Source organism: Cyclopterus lumpus, chromosome 13, assembly GCF_009769545.1.
Source record: "Cyclopterus lumpus isolate fCycLum1 chromosome 13, fCycLum1.pri, whole genome shotgun sequence".
In the NCBI taxonomy this organism is placed as follows: Eukaryota; Metazoa; Chordata; class Actinopteri; order Perciformes; family Cyclopteridae; genus Cyclopterus; species Cyclopterus lumpus.
Genome location: NC_046978.1, coordinates 11,998,320 through 12,024,127, shown reverse-complemented (window position 1 = coordinate 12,024,127; position 25,808 = coordinate 11,998,320). Strand labels below are relative to the sequence as shown.

At 46.3% G+C, this 25,808-nt stretch overlaps 1 protein-coding gene across 3 annotated transcripts in view; it reads left to right on the top strand.

The window, feature by feature from the left end:
* The first annotated feature begins 1,404 nt into the window (after window positions 1-1,404).
* The window catches only part of cdon (cell adhesion associated, oncogene regulated), a 29,427-nt gene continuing 5,023 nt past the window's right edge, over window positions 1,405-25,808 (top strand). For 2 of the 3 annotated variants that reach the window (XM_034549319.1, XM_034549320.1), the window contains exons 1-13: window positions 1,426-1,863; window positions 13,701-13,839; window positions 14,513-14,791; window positions 15,277-15,423; window positions 15,709-15,852; window positions 15,951-16,241; window positions 16,331-16,600; window positions 19,499-19,773; window positions 20,177-20,351; window positions 21,744-21,860; window positions 22,413-22,616; window positions 22,956-23,137; window positions 23,608-23,713. In XM_034549319.1, coding sequence (XP_034405210.1) covers window positions 13,767-13,839; window positions 14,513-14,791; window positions 15,277-15,423; window positions 15,709-15,852; window positions 15,951-16,241; window positions 16,331-16,600; window positions 19,499-19,773; window positions 20,177-20,351; window positions 21,744-21,860; window positions 22,413-22,616; window positions 22,956-23,137; window positions 23,608-23,713 — 2,263 coding nt within the window. In that variant the 5' untranslated portion in view covers window positions 1,426-1,863; window positions 13,701-13,766. Of the gene's footprint in view, window positions 1,864-13,700; window positions 13,840-14,512; window positions 14,792-15,276; window positions 15,424-15,708; window positions 15,853-15,950; window positions 16,242-16,330; window positions 16,601-19,498; window positions 19,774-20,176; window positions 20,352-21,743; window positions 21,861-22,412; window positions 22,617-22,955; window positions 23,138-23,607; window positions 23,714-25,808 lie in introns of all 3 variants that reach the window. The other variant, XM_034549318.1, reaches the window with a different exon arrangement.

Sequence of the window (25,808 nt, the reverse complement as noted above, 5' to 3'; positions counted from 1 at the left end):
TCACTAGAAAGTGGAGCTGATAAGTGAGAAAAAACACTTGACAATGATATGAAACTGTTTAACAGTGAAAACAGAGTTGAAGCATCCGTCCTTCGTCAGTCCCGTCTCCATCTCCTCCTCCATCTTGTTTTCCATGTCCTCCTGTGTCAGAGGTTTGCTGGTTTGTTGGCTTTGGCCCTCACAGCCTGAAGGCTAGCATTGGGTCGGCCCGGCCTCGGGAGGATTGGGTCACACCTTCCATTCGGAGTCAGCTGTCAGATGGTGAGCTGCACCTGCTGTCTGAAGCAGGGTGGGCTCGCCGTCGCCTGCCGGGCCAACGCCGGGGCACATAATTACTGCCTCAAAGATAATTATGCTGTTTACTCGTGCCAATACGCACAACAGATGACTGTTTCACACTCTTCCTCTCCCTCTGCCTCTCTGTGAAGGCATTTCACCGAGTGATGAGGAAATAGGTGCAGCCAGCCAACAGGTCTGATGCCAGAAATGACCCGTAGCTATGAGCTCTTTAAGCATCCCCCTCGCACATAAGTTGAATTAATTTCAATGGGCCAAGTGAGAGATAGTGTTATCTACATTACAAGGCACGGTGACAAATTAGAACCGCATTTATGGCTTTGAGGCTGTTTGTGCATTAGGTGGAACTATCAGTCATTTTTCACAAAGTGAATGAAGCCTGAGGTACAAACAATATAAACTTGTGTGCACTTCTTGTTCATAAAAAAAGTAAAGTAAAGTAAAGTAAAGCTACTTACATACATGCAAGTAGTTATGGTTAAGTTTCTTCCCCTTTTTTGTAGAGCAGAACTTCTTTGTGTTCATATCAAGCTGATCTCAATCATAAAGATTACGTTTTTTGTTGAGATGGTTTTCTTATGATGATCAGCTTGCCTGCAAGAAATAACAGTTCATTGTAGATGACAAAAAAAGCATTGTTATGTTATCCCATCCCCAGAAACTACAGTGGCAACTGTTCAGATTAATATTCATCTGACTGGACATTCTTCAGAGCATTCAACTAATTCCCAAAAAGACACTTTTTACTGAAGGTGTGTGTAATTGAATAATCCGTAATTGTGTATACTTGTTTTGGTCTTGGTTAATGATGTAACACGTGAGCATTAGAGTCTAGTAGTAGTTTAGTAGATCAATAAACACGTCTAATTGAAAAGAAAACACGCACTATATGTTTAAGTTTTGAGAGGAACTGATGAATCCATATTTCATCAAGAGAAAACAATGCGTTCAGGTGGAGTGATAAAGTCACAGGCCCGCTGCCCTTAAGAGGAAAGAGGAAGCTTTTTTTTCCTGGTTACTGGTAAACTTGTTAATGCCCAGTCGCTGTGGGTGCCACCCCCTCCCCCCGCCCCTCTCCAGCAGCGTATGGAGCGGTGGGGCTGGGACATTCCTGCTTTCACGACCAGCACCGCCGCTGCGCTGATTTGCTGAGCAACTCGACACTGGCTTCAAAGATGCGTGTGTGGAGGAGGCAGCGGTAGAGAGACGGAGACCGAGAAGTCACAGTAACAGACAGAGTTGACCAAGCCGGGACGTAACGTAGCTTTTCCCCCGACACGCGGACTCACAACCTCCCACGAGAACACTCTCCACGACCTCCACTCGAGTTGACAGCAGCGGAAGTTGTCGCACCGTGGCCCCGAATCCCGAGCAGCTCCTTGGGTCTGAACAACTCTCCTTTTCCCCTTCCTTCCGTCAACCTCTGGCTGTGTTCATGTTCCTCCCGTCGTCCTGCACTTTGAGCCCGTGTCTAATGGAGGGCCCCGTACGGATTTGCCTCCAGAAGAATGTGTTCTGCCTCTGATTCGCCCGACGGCTCGCAGCTTTCGCCCTCCTGTAAGAGAGGTAAGGACGGGCGAAGGGTGGCAGGCGTACCGGGGAGACCCGGCCGGCTGGCTGGGAGCGGGTTGAGGTGGGGTGGGGGAGGCTTCGGGGTGCTCGCCAGGCCAGCTGTGTTTCTCTGGTCACAACAAAAGGAAAAGTGACGTTCAAAGAAGCGGACTGGCTCCACGGTGCCACTTTAATCTGCTTTCCTAAACATGTCCGTGTTTTCCTAACTTTGTATTGTTGGTGGAAGTGGAGACCAGCGCCTCGGAGAGGGGGGGGGGGGGGGGGGGGCGCGTGTACACATATGAATATTATGTTCATGAATGAACCGTCCATAATATACACTATATCTACAGTTACATGCACATAACATAGATTTACGCTGACTACCAATGCTCACTAAACGTTCACGTTACGTTGGCTCCATAACATCGTTTTGATTCTTGAAAAATACATATGCTTTTTTGAAGTGTTGGAATATGCTTTTGTAGTTTACTATCCTATCATTTTGATTTTATTGACTTCAGACTAAATCTTTGTTAAATTATTGTCTGCAGACAGAAATGCAACACAAACAAAACAGTATTTATTGTGTAAAATAATGCTTTGTAATTTGTTCAAATCCAGCCCAACACATTCATATTATCAATATTATCCAACACTGAGCTGTTATAGTTATGCATTCTGACACGGATCAGTGCACCGGGTTGTGTTTAGTACACAGCTCTGGAAAGGCAGGGACACTTCTCTGAACATCCCAGTTGAACACAGATGGCCTGCGGCTGCATTTCTGCTTTTAAAGATGAAAGAGCATTTTTTAGAAATGGCAAATAGTCCCTCCTTTGACACATGGGTGTCACAGTCATAAACGGTGGACATGGACAGGAGATCTGAGAAGCATTACTTTTTTCTAAAGGTATACTTTTGTTATGGATTTGCTTCAGGAGCCAGCTTTCTGCCATAGTCACCACTGTGCAGAAAGTTAGTTGCTTACACTCTAAAGACAGAGAGGCTTTATTGTTTTAGATGAATCCCCTGAGGGTGTCATAAAGGTTAGTTTGGTAAATCCATGTTGTTCCACAACGGATAAAATCACGGGAGGGAAAGGGGAATCTTCTTTACCACTTTAAAGATGCAGATGTGTGAAAGTAGTCGGATCATCAAACCGCTTTTGATTTGTTCTTATTGGCTCAATTTCACACGTTTCCTCAGCATCTCGCTCTGCTTTCAATGTGGGAAATTCCATTAAAAAAATAATAAAACATTTTTGATGTGTCAATAATCCCTTGCTAACAGCTCAAGACTGAATTTGCAAGTGTTTGCACATGATCTTATTCGACTCTAGTCTCGCGGCGTTGTGATCTGCATCGCTGCACCGCAGGAAATCTGGCAACTCCAAACTTGATAGTTTTTTTTTTTATTGAGATTTTTAAAAAAAGTAACATTTATCACATTTTATTGTTTGTTTTTTTTATGTCAAAAAGGTAAAGTTTGTTTTGTTTTTGTATTTTCTTTTGTGAAGCACATCATACACTATACATGCAGATACATTCAGCCATACATGCTGAGGATTGTAAACAAACGCAGTAATAACCAAGATGAGACTTTTGGTCTTTCAGGGCACACATAAAAAGGATGACAGAGTGGACGTGATAGCAATGTCGTGGCTGCAGAGACGAGCTCTTCACTTAGTTCCCTCCACTAATTTCTTCTGTCTGCCGGTCACCCCTACCATCAGAGCTTCACAGGGACTTCTGTTACATAGGGGTGACTCAGAAAACTGAACACTTAAGTTATCGAGAACAAAGTCTTGAATCCCTCTCCAACGCATGACATCCAGTCAGTGGGACACGCATGGCTGCCCTCAGATAAAACACTTTTCAAGTTCAAACAGTTGCTCGTGCATTGTTGCATCGGTGGGGGACAAGAAGACACTTCCGATGCCTTTCAAATCCTTTCAGTGCTCCCCAATATTGGGGCAGCGAGAGATTTGGTCTTTGTGCCAAGGCTCGGGCGCTGACGGCGTTCACTTTCAGGGAGAAAGCCTCCCTCTTGTTTTGATATTGAGTCTCAATACAGAGACTGCTCCAATAGCTTTTCTAGTAAGGTGTTGTCATTAATTTATTTTTTCCAGTGGCTGCCTTCCTTCAACCTGCCTCATTCCTACATAATTCGCTCCGTGATTTCCAACTTTTCTTTGAAAACCTTTCACCCTCGCTGTAACTACTGCCGGCTGGCTGCATTGAATTCGGGTCTGTGGAGAAATTGAGTTGTTCCTTTGTTGCTTGTAATATTTCCACATGGCATAATGTTGTTGGGGCAGTTTCTTCATAGAAAATACATCAAAATAAACTCCTAAATCCAAGCTGCAGCACCAATAGCTTCCCCACAGACTTTCCCCCACAGTAACTACGTTTTGGCAATGCGATTGAATCAGACAATGACAGAGACTCACTCAAGTTTTTATTTTTCGTGTGACTCGTAGGGAAATTAATAAACCATTAGTGGCCCAGCTCTTATCAAACAGACCCGAACAAAGCACGACTATGCCATTAAGCCAGCTCGAATAATGTTTGAGCCATTAGGGTGCTCGCTAATGATAAACACATGTTGCTGGAGGAGAACTATGTTAAGTGGGCAATTTGAATGTAAGCAGCATGTGTAATGATGCCAGCCACTGCTCTCATAATGGCTCTTTTGATTTCCCTGATGCAGTATTATAATCACACAAGCGTATACGCTCCAACAATGACAAATTATTGTTGAATAGTAGCAGTTGAGGTAACGCTTGGGTTTTATTAAAAGTAAATGCAGGAAGTGAGGTTTTCTATAAGTAAAATATGAGTATAACACTTGTTTTAGTTAAAAAAAAACAATTGACAGACAATTAATTCACAATACTTTTGATACGTTGGGAATTATAGACAAAAAATCGCTAACTCCAAAAAATAGTAATGGTAATATAATAATTGTTGCCCTACACATGTAAGAGGGTGTGTCTAAATGTACAGTCCGGGCCCCTACTACATTCTCCTGTTTACCAGGCCGTACAGATTCGAGGCCAGGCAGCAAACCTCAGCTCTGGCCCTGAAGCGAAAGTCAATTCAAAACCTAAATCACAAAGTGGTTTGGTTGTTTATTTGGCTTCACGCAGTGATCTGTCATATTATTGCTCCAAAGGATCAACCGTTGGCTGTGGAATATGTTCCGAGAGCCATAAAACAGAAGAAAAATCCAAACTTTGAGCAGCCACCGCATGTTTCATCATCATCACAATATTTCTTACTCATTTTCTAAAACTCGGATGGCTAATCCATTTCAGCTACTTAGTATAATGGAGTAGAATGCAGTGCACTGCTGCATGGTTAGCGTTTGACCCGCCAAGCAGCTATTCCCAAAATCAAATTGAACTCTTGACTCATAACCCTACTTTTACTCTCATTGCTCACAGATTGAGTCATACTGCAGTCTTTTTCCCCATTTTCTGCTGCCGGCCTTCACTCTGCGAGCTTTGGCTCCCTTTCGTCAAGGACAGAGCCAGAGCTCAAACGGGCAGTGGGGAGGTTTGGGCAGCGTGCCAAAGAGCCCCCATGTTCAAGGATCCAGGGAGTGCTGATTGACAACACCCAGCAGCCATGAGCAGGGGGTCGATGGGAAAGATGGGCAGGTCAGAGAAAGAGTTTGAGTTGTTTCGACTGCTGGGTCGGTGAGTGCACCCTGCAGCTGCAGGGCGAACAAAACAAAAAAGGCCTTTCTTTCCACCCTCCCTAAATTTATTCGAGGAACAAGCTGTGAGTGGAATTGGATAAATTGAAGCTGTGTTGAAGAGGCTGTGAAGGCAAACGCAGTAGCTGAAGGTGTCACCCTTGTTTATGTGAAGCTGTCACTAGTAGCACTTCTTATCTGCGCCAAGCTCACACTGCCATTATTTTCACTCCACAACGCATATGTCTCTCAGTGGGACCCCCTCCCCGTTTCTTCCAGGTCCCCCTGTCTTCTGATAGATGATCCAAACAGCCCGCCGTTGACTCTCTTTACTATGCAAGCATGTTACTCCAGCAGGTTACAGATAGGCTGCAAGCTTCCTCCGGTATGACTCCTCCGAAATGTCAAAGGTGAGCTGACTGTAGCCCCGATGTATACGCCGGCTTTCAACAGACGGTCGTATTGAGTTTCTAAAAGATCCAGTCCTTGAAGGACCTGAAACTGGATAATGACTTTCGAGAGGTTTGAGAAATGAAATGAGAAACATCAGGGCGTAATTGTTAAGACAAACATTTTTTTGGAGCAGCAGAAACAGATGTTCCAGCCAGCCACTGAACTTCAGCGGGACGAAGCCGTACGGGCTCGAGATAGGCAGCGTGAGGAGGTCTGCTTCTTCTCTCTGTGTGTGTGTGGTAGGTAAGGGAATCTAAACACACATGGAGAAAGAACCCACTGTCTTTTTTTTTTTTTTACTGCTGGTAGACTTGATAAAACCAAAAGACACCGACAGACTGCGAAACACTTTGTTGGTCCCGCGCCGTTTGAAGCCCACTGCGAGTCTTTTTAAAGTTTACTTTCCGTAGATGCCTTTTAACATTTATGTGCTCCCAGACATTCGAGCGAGTGCTTTTTGGCTTGTGTAGCGATAAGATACGTGCCTTTACCGTGATGCAGGACACCACGCGTGTGAGAGGGAACAAAACGTTCTCCAGGAAGGCTTCGACGTGGCATTTTTACATGCTGCTCGCCTCTCGCCAAAAACAACATATTTTGTCATTGTCAAGCGAATGCGCGATGAGAACCATTGTTCCACCGCCTTGTCTCGCGTTCTCAGTGATTCTTCAGCCCTCGGGAAGATTTCAGGGAGTGAACTTCTGAACCGGACCCTTTCTGACAGCTATCGCTGCAAAGTATCTTGGAACATTCATGGGGATTTTTCTTTTCTTTTTTAATATTTGTATCTTCGCTGTCTTCCTGTTTGCAAGATTGATACATTTTTTTCCCTTCCTGAGTCCTACCCCACTAAATATGAATGACTTGGGAGCCCCAGCGCTGGGCTCCCACGAGTTAAGAGTCTTTACTTCTTGAAACTGTGAGCAACCACAGCTTTCTATTTCGAATGCTGAACCAATAAGTCACATCTGACATGGGTTTTCTGCGAACCAGAATGTGTGTGCTGCTGAAAAGCCAGCACAGGGATCAGCAAGACTATATTAAGGCAAAACTAGTGGCTGGCACTCCCCTCCGGGCTGACAAACAGGCTACTTGTTTGAAGGGCTGTTTTTCTCCCAGATCAGAGTGTGAGGCGGTGTGGGTTCTGCTGCCGCTTGCCTCCGGGCCTGTGGTTGTGGGTGCCATTTCGGGCCTTCCCTGCTCCTAGATGTGGCCCCTTAGGGAGCAATGGAAGCCCTTATTTATAAAAGATATCCAAAGTGAGTGGAAGAAGAATAAAACAGATGGTTGGTCCAGCCTTCTGCATTGTTCTGGGTCGACTGCAGCAGATACTCGGGATGCTGCGGGCTGTACTGACGAATGAAAGCACAACTCTGGCTCACCTTTCATCATTAAATAAATCAATGTCATCTCTTTGTGGTGCTCTTAAACGACAGCAAACACACACGCAGACCTGCACAGAGATTGCACTGAGTTAGCATACGCCATGGTTTCTGTATCATTGCTGTGTTTTGCTGTTGTCATGGGTGTGCTTCTTTTGGCGCCTTCAAAGAGCTGCGCCATCTGCCAAAAGCCCTCTCACCTTCAAACCCCGCAGCAGTGAGCAGCCCTGTGTGTGTGTGTGTGTGTGTGTGTGTGTGTGTGTGTGTGTGTGTGTGTGTGTGTGTGTGTGTGTGTGTGTGTGTGTGTGTGTGTGTGTGTGTGTGTGTGTGTGTGTGTGTGTGTGTGTGTGTGTGTGTGTGTGTGTGTGTGTGTGTGTGTGTGTGTGTGTGTGTGTGTGTGTGTGTGTGTGTGTGTGTGTGTGTGTGTGTGTGTGTGTGTGTGTGTGTGTGTGTGTGTGTGTGTGTGTGTGTGTCCTCGATTGCCGCACAACAAGCGCGGAGTGTTACAAGGCGAGACTGATAAACATTTAGACAAACCAAATAAAGCATTTACAGGTTCTGTTTGGGACTGCATATTTATCTTCGGGGTCCTCCAACCTGTTCGTACAAGGCAGCTGCTTTGTTTGTTTGGGTTTTTGCAAGAGATTTGTGGAGTCGGTGAAGAAGACAAATTATATTTTAACCTTTTTACACGTGTTTGTTTTTGTACCAGCGGCTGGCTGTGGAGTTCAGGCTACACTCTGTGCTGTGAATCCTCCCCCCTGTGAATATAGAGCCATCGTTGCCTTATATTTGCAGACTCTATTTATCATTCTGAGAGATGTGTACTTTTATTTCTCACGCCTCTCAAGTGACAAAGATGAGGCCGACACCCTAATAGCAGTTTTAGTCCGGGTTTGTTGTTTTATACTTACATTGCAAAAGTTCTTGTTAGTGTCCATTAGGACACCCTTTCGTTTTTTTATTTTTTTTATAGCACATGTTTGAAATTACATTATATAATACATGTTTTAGTTTGAAAGTACTTTTGGGCCGCAGCCAGGGACCGATCAGGAGGAGACTGAGCAGAAACTGTTGTCTTCGCAGCTTGTTGCCGTGGAGACTCGGGCAGTGATGGAATCCAGGAGAGTTGGGGAGGGACGCACGACTGAGGGGGGTGCGGGGGGCAGCTGGATCAGATCACTGTATGCCTCTAATCCACAGCCCACACAACAGCGTTTAAAAACACAGTTAGTGTTTTGACTGCCCCACAGAAGGTGGACATTTCCGAGCCCCCCCCCCCCCCCCCCCCCCCCCCCCCCCCCGCACTAACGTGTTTTCCCATCTTCTCGCTGATCAAGGTTGATATTGAGGAATGTAAATCTGTGGCCTCCTCTGCTTCGGTGCCACGGCTGCACAATCCCAGCTCCCCACTCGCCTGGCGTGATGAATCAGACTCTTGGCACATGTTGGAGATCAGTGTTATAACACACCCTGCGGGCGAGACGTCCTTCTTGTGCATTCCTCCTTTCCATCAGAATTACCTTTTCCGTCTGAAGCAGACGTTCCCCTGTGGGCTGAAAGGCCTGTGAAATCAGCCGGAAGGGCCCAGAGAGCTCCGACAATGGGGAAGGGTTGTTAGTTACATGCGCTTTCAAAAGGTCTCGAGGTGGCCTTGTATGGTGGCGATACCCGGGGATCTGTTTCCAGTGTCCGAGGCCGCTATTGAGTTTCGTTAATCCCGCTGTTCAGGACCTTGGGAAACAACCGTACCTCCCCAGCCTCCTGTCCCTCCCCCTCACCGATTCCCAGGAAAAACAAGGCGACGCAGAACTATCTCCAATTAAGATGGGTCTTACATACTGTACCATTCAGTCCCCACTCTCTCTGCCCTCTGTCTCAGTCTTTCTACCTCCCTCCTTTTCTCTCCCCTCTCAGCCCTCTCGGCCAACAAGCCCCGGGGCAGAATTAGTGCTGTCTCCCAGGTCCCGGCCCCGGCACTTTGGAAGGGTCGGGCTTTGGTGAACGGAGATGTTGGGGTGGGGCGAGGGGGGTGGGGGGCTGTGTGTCCTTGGTAAACAGGGCATTGTGGGATGTGACTGTCTGATCCCCGGGGGCCTCTCCTTTCATTCCTCCTCTCTTCTGATCCCACACCACGGCCGTGTTGTCAGGGCTGCGGTGTCTCCGGGCTCTGGGACCCGCTTGGCCCCACTGTTACCCCTGCAGACGCACACACAGCCGTATCTGAAAAGCACACCGTCCTTGAAGATGTATCTCATTTGTCTTCGGCAGTCACACTCAGTTGAGGTTTATTTATTTATTATATTATAATTATATACATTAACTTTCTGCAGGATATCAGGATCAGACAATGGCAGTCTAAACCTTTCGAATGTCATTTTCTCATTCTTATACAAAAAAGACCCTCTTTTCATCCCTCCTAATTCCCTTATTTGATTCCAAATCATGTGTCTCCTTCTCTCGTCTCCTTCAGCTCGCTCTCCTTCTATTAGTCTGTCCCACTTTTAATAACGTCTCAGTCTTTAATCAGACGGAGTTAGGCCATACCAGAGGCCCAGCGTTTCCACTCATTAGTTTCCTATGTGGCCCTGGGCTGCCTCAGTGGGCTCACCCAGACCAACAGAAGGAGCCCATAATGGTCCCCTAAAGTCTCCTTTCTCAGGGAGACTCTTCCTGGGTTTTTGGGCCCGGCTGAATGTAGTAAGGCTGAATCATCAATCAGTTTTGGCAGACGTGGATGCCATTATCTCTACGTCTATCTCTGAGCCGAATAAAGACGGAGGAGAAATGAGTCGGGGCTTGGCAACTTTTCACCTCCCCGAGAATGTTTCACCTCTTTTTACTCCCGTCTCCTTTTACCCCTCTCCCGGAGAGCCATTCTTTCTATTTTCTCACGTATGCTCTACAACCCCCCCCCCCTCTCCTAATGACTCATCTTCTTGTTTTGAATTGATCTCCCTTCTCCAAGTGTGTGTGTGTGTCTTTCTTTCTTTCTCTGTCTCTTTCTGTGTGTCCGTCTCCATCTGTCTCTCTCTGTGGAGCTGAGGAATGCATGTGCGGCAGATCTTCTGTCCGTGAGATGTGGGGCGAGTCCAGACAGGTTTGGGGTATAGCATGTGAATCAGCTTCAGCGCACGGGTCAGATTAGACCATCATACCAGAAAAGGCTCGCTCTGTCTCAGACGCCCCACTGCTCCCTCGACCTGAACGTCTTCATGTCCAACTCGTGTTCATCCAGTTTGTTACGATTTACGGACTTTCTGTTTTTTTTGGGATATATAAGAGCAGTCAGGATTGCCCCTGTTATCCAATCAGCGGCGGAGCTGCTTCCTGATGTGTGCTGTTGACTTTTTTTCAGCTGTGCAGTCTTGTGAAGCGGCGAGGCCAGGCCCAGTCAGCAGCACCAGTTGTGACCTGTTCTTCCCTCCAGGTCTTTGATGCTCCGCTGCGTTGCTTTTGTCCCTGTTTACCCAATATGACAGGGATATGGGCTCGCCCCGCATGCGGGAAGATGGGTCTTTAAGTAGTTCCTGCAGAGAGGAGGCCAAAAAGAGTGCAGGTGCTAAGCCCCCCCCACAACTCAAGCCCCTTTCCCTTCCCTGAGGGCAGCCTGTCGGTGTGTTTTTATTTTCTCCAGTGTCATCACCATGGATCCCTCTTGTCCTACCAGGGTTATATGGTGTCTGAGTTCTGTATTACTACTTAGGTCCTGCCTCTCTCAACAGTACATCTCTACTATGGATTTCTGTGGGAGGGAGCATGAAGGCTAAACTACAAAAAAAAGAAGTAAAAAAATGCGAGGTTATGAAGACTAAAAGAGGGACTCAAGCTGTGGAAGAAGACTGCTGCTGTTTTTCCTTGCTTTCACACACTTAAGCCAGGTGTCAGTCAAACATTTCCCAAACAGACATGGGTCAACCCCCACACCCAAAAAAAATAGGAACTTTTCCACTTGAACCCACTGACACTAAGCTCATTTATTTTCATAAACTGTCCCTGTGTCTGTATATCAGCTTTCAACAGAGTCTGTTTTGCATGCTGGATGTCTCTTCAATTTATAGCATTCGATCCCGCCTTGAGAATGGCCATGCATCTACAACATAAGTGCAAAAACAGGAGGGTAAGAAAAGATCAGATTTAGGATAGGCGGAGGAAATCTGGCACGCACACACATTATTATTTTTCTTCTTCTTCATTTAAGTAGGGTAGTCTGAAGTTTTGAGAAGGGGGAGCAGTGCAGTGAGGGAGTGGGCTGGCCGCAGATCAACACAGGACCAAAGGAGACGGTTCTCAGGCTGATCAGCCTTCATTTGACAGAGACTTCCCCTCTGCCGAAGAGCCACTCCAGCTTTTCTTTGGGCGTCTGCTCAGGAAGAAGCGGGACTTGCCTTTCCATGCGTAAGGTGCTGCCAGCATCGGAACGACTCTGTGATGAGGGACACAAGATATCCTCACGGTGTCTGTCTCCACTGAGGCGGCTTGATCGGGGCGGATGTCGGTGGAAAGCCAAGCCGATAAGAAGCAGGAATGATGCCCCTGTGTTTCCTCGTTGAGTCAGATCGGTGGGCCAGATAGGCAGCTGTATGTGTGTTTACACAAGGGCACCCAGTCGGGACTGTAGTGCCCAACTGCTACGCCCACTGGGAGGAAGTAACTGGTAAGAAAAGATAGAAAGGTGGGAGTTGTAGAGTCGGCTCCGGTTTCTCATCACACCTTGTGCCAAGGTGCCTGCGCTTGGCTGTGCATTTTATATAGCGCCGTTGTTGTTGTAATTATATATCATTATTCCGGCAACGGGAGGAAGATAGTTTCCACCGATGACACGGGGGCAGTGTGCAGGGCCTGTTGCAACTCGCGGGGTGGAGAAACGCTAGCCTGCAAGATGTGGGTTTGATCTGCTCGAAGGAGCATGCACAAATCAAACTGGAGCCGTGCGGCGCATAATGTATTAAACTAAAAAATGACATATTGTTCATTGTATAGTCAGAATCAAGCTGAAATAGTTGAGAAGGACATATTTTAACAAAACTGTTTTCTTCCACCTGCTTTGTTTTGGTAAATGTTTGGTAAATGTGTGTAGAAACAGGGAAATGTGTGCCAGTGAAACAGAAAGAGCTGGAAGTGACCTCTGGGGGCTGCTCCAGGGCCACCAGACACCCGCTGGTCCACCCTCTCTCTTTGCTCCCTGACCTTTGACCTCGGGGGGACAAGAGGGCGTGAGCTGGGAGAGTTTATTATTTCCTGCCTCTTCTCTCCTCGTCCTCCTCCTCATAGAGAGAGAGCAGAGAGGAACAATCAATCTATAGAAAATCAATCGACAACATTTATGATAGTTGATTAAGTGTTTAACAAGCAGAACCTTTGCTTGTTCTAGATTGTCAATGGTAAAGATTTGTTGCAATTTGAAGAGGTCACCTTCAAATCTAAGAAATTGCGAACATTTCTCAAACGAGGTGTTTCCTAGCCGCACTGCGGCCTTGACAGGAGGCTAAACAAATTGACCTGCTGATGAAACAATGTTTATGTTGCAGAAGGAAGGTTAGGAACCTGTTCAGCCTCACCCATCCCACCCAGACATCATCCTTTTAATTTGACCCACCCCTTCAGCCCAGGTCGGCCCTTCCGCTGGCGTCTGCAAGCCACCGAAGCGCCAGTGTGAATATCACAGCTGGACAGCCATTGTTCCTCCGGCCTCAGGCTCAAACCCTGGTAACCAACCAGGGACCTGGGATCAAAGCTCGCCCGGATTACTCTTAGAAAAAGGAGGAGGAGGTGCCGCAGTCGGTGGGGGTCGGGTTGAAAAGGATAGAGGAATGCTCCTAATTACGTGCCCTCCAGTGTGTCTAGGCCTGCACTTCAGGCTACAGTGAACCTATGAGGAAGCAACACAGTGTGACAAGAGAGTGATATTAAGAGTGAGGCGACAGTCTCTCCATGGCCACTCCATTAGCGGGAGATCTCAGCGGCCCAGTGGGAGAGGGAGGCAGGGGGGCAAAGAGACTGGACATTCCAGCCTCCGTGGAGACACTGATGTGGGTGAGAACAGGGGTCAGAGGAGAGGGTGGGAGGTGGAGATCAAGGAGTGTGTAAAGAGGATGTGTCGTGAAGATTAGAAGGATTGTCGTACAGGATTCATTTGGAATCCCCCCCCCCCCCCCCCCCCCCCCCGGCACAGATCCACCTTCGAAATCCTCTTCCAGCTTGTTATGTCGTTTACTTCCGTCTCATCTCTTCTTTTGCTCATGTGCAGAGGCTGTCACGTTTCCATGCAGAGCTCTGGTCTGACGTATTCCTTCTCTGTCCCGTGTGTTGCAGGTTTGCTTTCCAAACGAGGCCGTGCGTGTTGGGTAACACGGCTGCTGGCAGGGGTCAAAGTGCACCATGGACAGTGGCCTAAGGGTCCTCCTGTCCACTGTGCTGTGTCTCAGCCAGTCCCTGCTTATCGGCTGCTCCAGTAAGTTGTTGTCCTTTCAGCCTAATGTGGATGGAAGTGGTGTGTGTGTGTGCGTGTGTGATCCCCTTTCATAAAAACATAAATCATTATGTTTATAGTAACAATGGAGCAAATTATTATTTAATATAAGGTGTCCGTCATAGTGATGACAGCACATAGATCACCAACTCTGCAGCTTTCATGCATGTTTTCAGCAGTTTTTAGCAGCAACAGGGCAGTTATCAGCAGAAAGGGGGGTCAATATTGGACTTTCATTCATCAGATGATCATAAACGTGTCTGCTGGATGTGTTAGGGTTGTGTTTAAGCTTGATGTGGAGTTTCCTGTTACCATGTGGCCAACAATAAAACTATTGCAGCTTTAGAGTGGTCATTTCGATCCTCTTTTTGTTTCAAAACATATGCATGAACTCTATGTAGGGTCACGCAAAGAAAGAAATATGCATACACATTCTTTTTGACAGATTTATGAAGCCACATGTATGCGTGTTTTGTATGCATTTATACATCTGGCCCCTGGTGTTAGGGCAGGTCAATCAGCAGATACCATGATGACATGATCACAGCAGGCATCTCCTAAAAGTCAAACTTAATCACAAAAATATCTTAATTTAGGGTAAATAAGCAAGCATCTACGACAAAATGACTGATTGAAAGTTCTGTCTCCTCTCCAGCTCAATATCCATCTTTCCGCTCTGAGCCCGCCTCCTTGGTTCAGAGTCGAGGCTCTGTTGCTCATCTGCTCTGCTCGGCGAGTCCTCCATCAGCAGTGGTTTCCTGGCGCTTCAGAGGCCGTCCCCTGGACCGGGACACCCTACCCGGCGTGGAGATCCACGAGGGCTCCCTCACCATCCTCTCCCTTGAGTCCAGCCACGTGGGCGTCTATCAGTGCGTGGCACGTATCGACCATGGGCCGGCCATCGCCAGCCGCCATGCGCGCGTGGCCATAGCAGGTACGGATGCAGAGAATGACCCTTTTGTGCATACGTCTACTCACTTCAAAGCAGAGTGGAGGGAAAACAAGAGGAAGTTGCCTTGAGAAAAAGGAAGGCCATTTTGTGAGTGTTGAACACTTAGAAAGAATGCCTGTCCTTGGCTGCCTGCTGCTCAGTGGCGGAGGGGAAGGAAGCTGTCGGAGTTTTACTCGGGCGCCCTTCCAAATGCCTCTTGACCGGTATCCTTAATGAGTCTTGGGCTTTCCTGTGTAGTGTGTTATGTTCCTGCTGGGATGCGGCTTGCTGTTAGAAACGACACTAAGGGGGTTGACCCTGATCTGGAACTTTATCAGACATGAATGGAATCGCTCACAACAAACAAACCAAGTGATCCAACACAAACCGCTCGGCTCAAGTAGCGCTGTTCGCCTTTGCTCTCGATGTGAAACGTCCTGCACAGAGAGCGAGTTCAACTGAAGGCGTCCTCTTCTCTGTCACTGCAGAAATATCAGAGTATGAAGATGGCCGACGGCGGTCGTTGTCAGTGCAGGAAGGCAGCTCTGTTCTTATCGAGTGTCCTCTACCGCACAGCGTCCCTCCAGCACTACCCCGACTGAGAGCACGAGGGGAGCGGATAGAAGTGTCAACAGGTGTGTTTCTTTTATTGCTGACCCCATTTCTTGTTGTATTTGAAATGTTGAAAATTAAAGAGCAGGTTTATTATTGCCTCTATGTGATGATTTTTTATAAATGTATCAGTTGTTGTTTTTTACCTATAAATAATTTCTCTATTGAATATCTAGAAAATGTTATACTTTACTATTAATATCACCAACATAATCCCATGGACTTGTGTCATTGTTCCCTCGCTCATGAAGCTATATCTCGATATTCTCTGTGCCATCCCTCATGCTGTCGTGTCCTTCTCTTTTCAGATGACTACTTAGTGCTTCCGTCAGGAAACCTGCAGATTATCTCGGTTTCGGACCAGCACCAGGGCATGTATAAATGCGGTGCATTCAACCCCGTGACTGGGGAAACCGTCATGCAGTCTCATGGCACCAAGCTGTCAGTGAAACGTGAGGCTGACGACATTTTATTCACGATTCGGACGTTCTCCCATCCAGCTGCGTGTTCTCCTATCGTCTGCTAACGCTGTTCATTTTTTTTGTTTTAGATTCAGACTCCTCCCCCTCAGTGAGGGTAGTTTACCCCACCGCCCCAATGACCGTTTGGGTGCAGCAGTCACAGCCGCTGACGTTGGAGTGCATCGTGTCTGGAAGCCCCGCGCCAGCAGCCAAATGGTTCAGGAACGGTGAGGAGGTCACACCGGGGCCTTCTCGCCAACGACAGCACAACAACCTGGCCTTTGTCGCAGTGACGAGGGCCGACGAGGGGATTTACGCCTGCGCTGCTGAGACCGAGCAGGGGACGGTGACCAGCGCCAAGTATACTGTGAATGTTCTTGGTAAGAAGAACACAAGAAAGGGTGTCGGTGGTGTGGGGGTTGCAATGCAGCCGACCCCGTGGTGATGTTAATCGTCCTCTCCTCCACAGAGCCCATGTCTATCGCGGAGGGCCTGACCAAACAGCTCGTCCCTCGCGGCTCCTCCACTCGTTTTACCTGCATAGGGACAGGAAACCCGTCCCCGAACGTCACCTGGCTGTTCAACGCCAACCCCATCACCCCATCGCACCGCTTCCAGATCTCTGGACCCTCACTCGTTATTACGGACGTGACGCCGCAGGACGAGGGCTTGTTTCAGTGTCTGCTGGACAACGGGATTGGCTCGGCACAGTCATGCGCAATGCTTACGACGCAATCAGGTGTGTGTATCGTCATCTTAAACTAATCTGTTTCTGGGCTTCAATTTGGAGCGATCACACGTCAGCTTTGTTGGTGATGAATACATCTTCAATGAATGCCTGAAACCCACTGAGGGATTTTAAAAGGCAGGCAGCAAATAACAACACGTCAAAGAGTGTGCCAATTTCTAGGGGCTTATTTTCATTGTTGATTAATCCGTCAAAATTGTTTTATTTTTGTAAAACAATTAATCAGTTTATAAAAGGCCGGAAAATAGAGAAGGATGCCTCTCACATGTGCAAAACCAAAAGGGGACATCATTTATTTGCCCGTTCAATCTCCCAGAAACCCAGAAACATGCACATTACAGAAACCCTGAATTTAATTTAATTGGCAGGTACTGTAGAATGTTTGGCTTTGTTTGTTAAATTAGATTAAAAAAAAGTAATTCAACCCTGCCGTTCCCAAAATTACTCTGAACTGGATCCAGTTCCTCATTGCGACTGTACAGTAAGATCGTGACTAACAACGTGAGTTTGTACGCAGACACTGGAGAGTTTAAAGATACAAAAAGGGCCCTTTTAAGAATCGACACTTAGTTGCAAAATTGTTTCAAAAAATTGTTTGGAAAGGGTTAAGGCATCGTGTGTGTGTGTGTGTGTGTGTGTGTGTGTGTGCGCCAAGGCAAGCCTCCTCCTGAGCCTTGAACTGAGCTTGAGAGGTGAGCTTTGTGCACGCTGTCGGGGATAAGCCCCCGGACACTGGAATGTAAGGAGTAGCCGTGGAGGGTTATGACGAAGACCAGACCACCCAGCTGTCAACATCATACACAACTGCCTTTTATTTATTAACACATCACGACGCTCCTCCCCAGCCGCTCGCTCCATTCTGGATCAGCGTGTTGACTGCAAAACATGTTATCCCCATCTACAAACTAGTGGAAGAGGAATGAGATTGAATATCTTTTGCTGCAGATATATACAAAATATGAAACTGACAAGCTGAGGCGTACCCGGCCCCCTCTGAGGTCAGTTTGTCTTCTGTTGCTTTTTAGGTACCAGGCGCCGCCGCTTATCCAATGCCCTTTACATTCAAAGTAAACACTATCATTGGAGTGAGCGGTGTGGTATTATTAGTATCTCATCACGTAGAGCCGTTCGTTGTTTCCGTCACCATGACGACTCCCCGCTTTCATCCGTTAAGTGGGATGCACCACAGGGGAGATGTGGCGTCCTTGTTCTTTCATGCGATTGGCTGTTTCCTCCCTGCTCCTACATGTCAAAGCCAGCGGCCCATCTACAGCCACAAAAAGGGCCGAATGACTAGTCCAAAAATATATCGAGCAACATTTTGATAAACCATGCATATGTTTTGGACTGCTCGTCTGGCAGAATAGGCAATTTTAAGACTTTTTTTTGTCTGAACCAAATGATTAACCATGGTCAATGAAAATACTCATTAGTAACAGCCCTAATCAAAGCTCCCACTTTCTCACCCCATCAGCACAGAGCTATAGTGAGGTCCAGGCAGTCAGTGGCCCAAATTGCCTCCTCCTGTATCAGTGTTTTGGAGGAGGAGCCCCGGCTGTGGCTAAGCTCTGAGTCAGAGCTGTGGTGAGGGCAGAGGGAGGGAAACGAGCAGGAGAGTGTGTCGGACTGGCTGTAGTGCCGGGGTCTGATTCTCTCCGGTATTTTAATGGTTGGCGTGTGGAATGTGTGGCAGCTGGCCCGCAGTCCCTGGATCAGGTCTACTGTTACCAGCTCCGGGCCTGCTGGTTTTACAAAGGGAACCGGCAGTGCCTCACACAAAAACGGCCCAAAACTAGACCCTTCAGTGTGCCCTCGTGGCAAGCCTCGCTGCTTTCACATCCCTTTCTCACTGTCAGGGCTTTAATATTCAATGGTGGTGCTCTTTGACCTCAGTGGTCTGTGTGGCTCAAGAGTGGAGCAGCCCCTGTTCATGTTGGCTGTGGTCAGTGTCCTCCAAATGTCTGTGAAAAATTCCACCCGGGCTCTGCCAAACCGGTGTCAGCTGTAATTAGGCTCCCAGCTTGCATGATTCGTCCAGGTGGACCACTCTGGCTCTGACGAACATTTTATGAAATAAACAAACAAAGCATGATTATGTAGTGCTGCATATATTATTTTATGTAGATTAAAAGGCTTGTTCCAAATGCAACACTTTCCAGCCCTGGTGGACCTGCAGGGCCACCTGCGTTCGTCACTGACTGGAGGTACGGAAAATGGATAATAAATCAGGATTGGGTTTGTTGCCAAATAGAAAATACTCATCCAAGGAATCTGCCTTGTTCTGGTGCATAACCATAAACTTAGTTACAGAACATAAAATATACAAGCAAGTTCTGCAACAGTCAAGAAACATGAATAAAAAGTGGCAATACTAAAATAATATCAGGAAACATTTGAACAAAATATCTTAAAAATGAAGAGCTGCACAGTTTTGTGCAGGAATGTGCAACGGTTCCCAGTATAATGTATATAAAATATGTGCAATTTTGTACAAAGATTTGCGTTAATGTAACACAGATGTTGAGATTCAACATAACTCAATCCGATTGTTTTTCCATAATCTTATAAATGGCTTTCCAAATGTGTCAGCTGCTGCTTGAGAATGTTATTATTACTTAAAAATAATCTCTCCTCTTCTTTCAGAAATCTAAAATTTAAACAAGGTTCACACTTTTCTTCTGAACATTGAGACATTTTGATAACTCAAGTTTAGTGACGACCTGGTAAAACCTGGTTTCCTTTTTTTAAATGTTTTATTTTCCATTCGAGGAGGAATAAACAAGGAATTTTGTCACCCTCTGTTTTCATTCCAGCGTTGTTAAAAGATTTGTGTATCTGGATGCCGACTCCAGTTATATTGTAATAATCCTCCGTTGCTCTCCCTGACAGATCCACAGCTGGGCTCCACTGCCGGTGTGCTGCTGGAGGCCTCGCCGTCGCTCCACCCCATGCAGAGCGACGAGGGCCACGAGCCCTTCCTCACCGAAGTCGAGGGCGGCGGGATCAGTCTGCCGGCTGACAGGAGTAACGGCCGTCCGACTCCAGAGGCGCCGATCATCACCAGTCCACCGCAGACTCACAAGCCTGATATGTACGACCTGGAGTGGAGGGCGGGGCGCGATGGAGGCAGTCAAATCAACGCCTATTTTGTCAAATACCGCAAGGTGAGCAGGAAAATACACGCTTTATTAAAAACTGATTGTACTTTCACCAACTGAGAGTGGGCAAATGTAATTAGTTTATTAAATAAAGAGGGTAGGGAAAGCACCTTAACTGACTGAAAGGTTGGGTATTTCCTGTTTAAAATGATTGTGTTTGCTTTAGTGAAAAGCTCACTCTTGACTATAAAACTGCAGCGTTACAAGTTAGGACATTTGTTGGCAGCCGTGCTCCGTTCTGTAGGAAATTGTGACAGAATTCTCCCCGGGATTTCTCCTGAAGCCGTTCCCTGATCGTTATGTAGACTGTGGAGGGTTCAGAGATCATTTAGTTTTTCCCTGTGTGATTTGTGTGTGTGTGTGTGTGTGTGTGTGTGTGTGTGTGTGTGTGTGTGTGTGTGTGTGTCAGGTCGATGAAATGGGAACAGTGGTGGGGAGCTGGCAGACCGTTCGGGTCCCTGGCAGTGAGAAGACCCTGCGGCTGTCGGAGCTCGAGGCCTCCAGTCTCTACGAGGTGCTGATGGTTGCTCGAAGTTCGGCGGGCGAGGGCCAGCCGGCCATGCTCACCTTCCGCACCGGCAAGGGTCAGTCTAACCACAGGGCTCTCAACAAAAGCATAAACACAGTTGAACCAACCGTTAATAGCAATGGGACTTCTACGCCAGTGTGTGTTAGGCTGTTAAGTGTTTCTTGTGGTATTCTCGGGAATAACTGACCACTGGAAGACCCCACTTCACCACTTTTTCCAGCACTGCGATAAAAAGAGGAACATTTTCAGCTGCCTAAAACATCAACAGTAAATGTCGAGTTTTGGTGTCATCTCTTCTGAGTTAAAGAGCATCTGGTTGTGTCTGACTTCCAGATTTTTCACAGATATTAAACAGACGTTCGGGATGACGTTTAATAGAGGAGAAGCAGAAACATGCATCTCATTCTTGAGCGATAGCAGTCTTATCAGAATCAAAAACAATATGCAGAGCACTTAGCCTGTTCGAGTTTGGGGTGTAAAAGAATATACTTTTGGAGGAAGCACAATAAAGTATTTTCAACAAAGCTAACGTTTGGCTCAAGCATCTGGCAAAATAAAATTGGTTTATGGTTTCTGTGGACTGAGGAATGTTAATAACTGAAGTAGAAGCAGATGAGACAGGTTGAGAATAAGTGAATACACGTTGTTACTAAATGATGCTGGATGATTCAAAATGATGCTGGATGATTCAAAATTTATCGTATACAACCATATTCTGTATCCAAGGGTGGATTATTCCTTTACATTACTACTTCTACTATCTTATCCAATCATAATCCTCAGTACCATAGTATCATAATGTATGACTTCAAGAAAGTTTGTTGTGTTTTTGAGACAAATAGAAACAAGAGCAACCGCAAATTTTCCAAGGACTAACAATAATGCTATACCACAGTAGGGTTGTCCCCTGGTCAGAAATATGTAAACTACTGCCAAAAACCACAGATATGATTTCATCCCAAGGGTGGTTCCTTTACAAAATGGTCTTGGACCAAAAAAACTACCAACCAGTCCAAAACCAGACTTGATCTTAATGGCATTTATTCTGTATTTTCTGTGCAATACATATTTTTGCCTACAGTCAAAAACATAAATGAAATAAAAATCAGCCTTTTTTTAAAAGCCACCAAATGTATGAAAATATACATGTGTATAAAAATAAAAACCTCAAATACCCCAAAGCATTAACGAGGATATGATCTTGGTATCGCCAGTGATGGCTACAGCCATGTTTAGAAATGTATACATTACAAAATTATAGTTTAAAAAAAAATCTTTACTTTAAAATGTATTAATTGCAATGAGCGCAGTGCTTCCGTTACGCAGTCACTTCACACACACAGAGACGGCATCCAGAGCGGCTCGGTGCGCTTTTTGGTGGCACCGATGGCCCCGAAGACCTGTTGGGCCTTGTTTTTCTTACCCGCTTTTCTTCCTCCTCTCTCAGAGAAGAGCACCACCGCCACCAAGAATCCGGCCAAGCCTCCCGTCATCTCGATGCCCCCTAAAGCCCCAGAGGACAAAACCACCAACACACACTTTGGCGTCGTCATACACGACAGAGGTAGGTCTGCAGCTGGACTGTGAGCCGGCAATGATCGCGGGACGTTTCTGGGCCTTCTGACGTGTAGTTTTTTTTGTGGGGTTCATGACCGGACCATGTTGAATGGATCTCAGAGTTAGATGTTTGGATGTGGTCTGCTTTGTTTCTTGGTGCCGCGGAGTACAAACAGTGACACCGTCGTTGACACCCTGTAATGACTCTCTGGATGAAAGATGCTGTAAGCAGAAAGCTGTGAGATTGCACACAGCTTTTAGGTCATATCTGTTTTTGTGCATGTTTACTGGCATTGCAAGCAAACTTTGCTCACATTGGTCTTTTTCTCTCTCTCTCTCTCTTTCCTGCCCTCTCTAACTTTGTGGCTAAGAGCCCAGGCAGTAAGTACACATTCCTCCACATGATGCCGTCTTTTTTTTTCTTTCTCTGTGAACTTGTTCCATCCATGAGTCGGAACAAAGTCGTGAGGCTTTTCCAGTTCTCTCTGTGTGTTTTTTAATTGGATTCACAGAAGTTTGCGCGACTCAAGGGGTTATTCCTTGTTTGTTTCTCTTTCAGTGCCCGAGGCCCCTGACCGCCCCACCATCTCCATGGCGACTGAAAGTTCGGTGTATGTCACTTGGATCCCGAGAGCCAACGGCGGGTCTCCAATCACAGCTTTCCGCGTGGAGTACAGACGCGGCCGCAGTGCAGAGTGGATTGTGGCTGCGGATAACATCTCACCTCTCAAGCTGTCTGTGGAAGTCCGCAATCTGGAGCCCGGTGAGCTTCCACGTGGTTCCAAAGGGTTCTCTGCAGTACTGTGAAGCACAATGTGGTTCCTCTGCCCAGATACGGGTTTCTAGATCTAGAACCACCGTGTGTGTGTGTGTGTGTGTGTGTGTGTATGTATATGTATATGTGTGTGTGTGTGTGTGTATGTGTATATATATATATATATATATATATATATATATATATATATATATATATATATATATATATATATATATATATATATATATATATATATATATATATATAATCATTTATTGATGGATGCCGCAAGATGAAAAGTCACCGCTCGGCGCCGCTGCTCTGTGACACTGTTTGTTCTCTCAGGTTCCTCCTACAAGTTCCGCGTCGTCGCCATAAACATGTACGGCGAGAGTCCTCACAGCATTCCCTCCAAGCCGTACCAGGTGCCACAAGCCAGCCAGCGTATCGCAGACCGCCCTGTGGTCGGGCCACACATCTCAGCCACGGACCCCATCAGTGACACACAGATCATGCTGCGCTGGACTGTGAGTGAATGACTGGGATACAGATAACATTCAGAGGTCAAACCTTGTTTCAAAGCCTACCTGATGCATCTTGCCCAGGTGGACCCTATTAATGTCCTTAGTGCAGTGTCTCACCTGTGTTTGAGCTGCTGGTGGTTCTCAATCAGACCTTTTTAATTGAGCGGCTCTGCTCTGACAGCGATGAAGAGGCCCTGTCCGTCTACGTTTGGATTCCACTCTAAAAATCTATTTCTCCTCCTCACCACAGTTTGGGCTGCAGATAGTTCCCCACATTTACTTTAGGCCAGACAGTCTCATTATTTCCTGAACTCTCAGACAGAAAGCGCAATCACGATCTTTGCTTGCAGTCCTGCACATCTGCTGATAACCAGCCCGGCCATTAGTTGCTGGAAAATGTCCTCTCTTTGAATAATAATTGCACACTAGATTGCTGTAGTCTAACGTAATCTTTTTTTTCCATCCCTATCCAGTATAGCCCCTCGAGTAACAACAACACTCCGATCCAGGGCTTCTACATTTACTACCGGCCCACGGACAGCGACAATGACAGCGACTACAAAAGAGATATGGTCGAAGGTGAGTGGAAACACACATTTGAATGTTCACGTGTCTGTGTTTCCACGGCAGATTTGAGTGTGTAGATTGTTTGTCGACAGCCCCGTCCCGTCCTGGATGTTAAGCTCACGCTCTGCAGATAAACTGGGAGTTGCGAGGGTAATGGATACTCACTGTCAAGAGCGGGTAAAGTGAAGAGGAGCATTTCTGCCGTTTGATTTATCGAGAGTGCTGTCCACGGGCACCAGGGCTTTCTGAAATCTGTTTTTAATAAATGGTTGCCGGAGCTGAAATATGAGCCCGGCCCGAGGAGAGGGGCTCAGGTTGCTGGGTGGAATGCTAACAGTGGAGCCTGGTACAGGAAGGGAGGGAGGGACATCCTTTCACTCCGCCCCCCTCTCCTCTTATGTGTACCGAAAGTCTAGTTTTCGTGTGTGTGTGTGTGTGTGTGTGTGTGTGTGTGTGTGTGTGTGTGTGTGTGTCACGGCTTTTGGTGAATTGAAGGTCAAAAGATGTCAATGCATTAAGTCTATAAATTGTCTAAATCCATTTAAGAAAATGTATGTTTTTTTAAAATATCTGTGTCACTTACTACTGTTTACTGGTGGTGCAACGCATCATAAAACTCACAGTTCGGATAATGAGTCAGAGATCAGATCTAAACTCATTGCAGATCATTAATGATCCATATTGCCAGATGGAGATTATTTGATTTGTTTATAGCAGCTGGCCTTCAAGGCTCCGGCCTTCCAAAAAATAATTTCAACCGCTCTGAAGTCAGTGTAAACCATCAAAAATTCTCAATGTTATCCTTTTACTTTGCTATCGTCATCAGTTTTTGTCTTCATAAAAACTGAATGTCGTAACACTTTAGTTCACACTGTTATGGTTGACGCTAAATTGTAATTAATCAGCGGTCACGAACCGCGAGGGGATATCCATACGTATTAACAGTGGCCCGTTACACCACTACTGTTTACCACAGGAATTCAGTGTACGTGTAGTTATGACCTGCTTCCACATTATATCTAATTATTTAGATCTGTACAACTAATAACAACGACTAGCTTTTATACCAGCCACAGTGTCAAAGACACTTTTTAAGTTGTAACATTTAGATTATGGACTTTATTGTCCCCGAGGGGAAACTCACAATACAAATGGCAGACTACAGTACCCTCTCAAGTCCATTCAGCCTGCTGTGGCTGCAAGGATCAGGCTTCTCTGAAAGCCGTCTGCACCTCAGGGCTCCTTAAACTGTGCCTATAATTTAACTTGGGCACCCCCAGCAGTAAAAAAAGACGCTTTGGCAGACTTTTGTTTTTATTTTCAATCAAGGGTTGTTGTTTTACCTTAAAATCACTCATTCTGTGCTTTCACTTAGTATCACTTTTTGATACTGTCAGTAGCAACACAATTCTTATTTTGATACTTTGAGGAATAAAAACACATTCATTTAAATACCTCACTTTTATTTTTCATGAACTTTGCCTCAACGAGGACAAAACTAATAACTGGTGATTATTTGTGTATTTGTGAGTCTGATTTACAGCACAGAGTGGATTATTCTTCAGCAGCAGCTTAGTTCTTTTATTGTTCCCACTCGCGACAGATAAAATCTACCTAGCCGACTTGGAGTGATTTATTATATCATGTTAAACCAAATGCAGCACAACACCTTATTTCTGCCTCATTTGTTTGAAACGTAGCATTTCCTTGTTGTAGATTGGCGTCTCATCTGTGATTCCAAAGCACGTAGTAGTCCTGTTTTGTGCAGCAGTGGTGTGTGTGTGTGTGTGTGTGTGTATGTGTGTGTAGAGTGGGATTATTGGAGGCAAGCCAGGACAAACATGACGCTGCCATATATGGAGCTCATCTAGAGTAAAGCAACTGTCTGGGTCCTGGTGGGACTGACAGGGGGGTAGGGGGGCTCAAGCAAAGAGAGAGACAGGAGTTGACAGAGCGAGCATGAAAGAACATGACCTGAGGTGTGAGATATAAAGAGACGGAAGAGAAGGAGGGAAATACTGATGGTGAGTTTATATAGGATTTGGAGCAATGCGAGTCACCGCTGGCTCATAGAGGAAGTGAGTTCTCACCTTTTGTCCCCATCTCT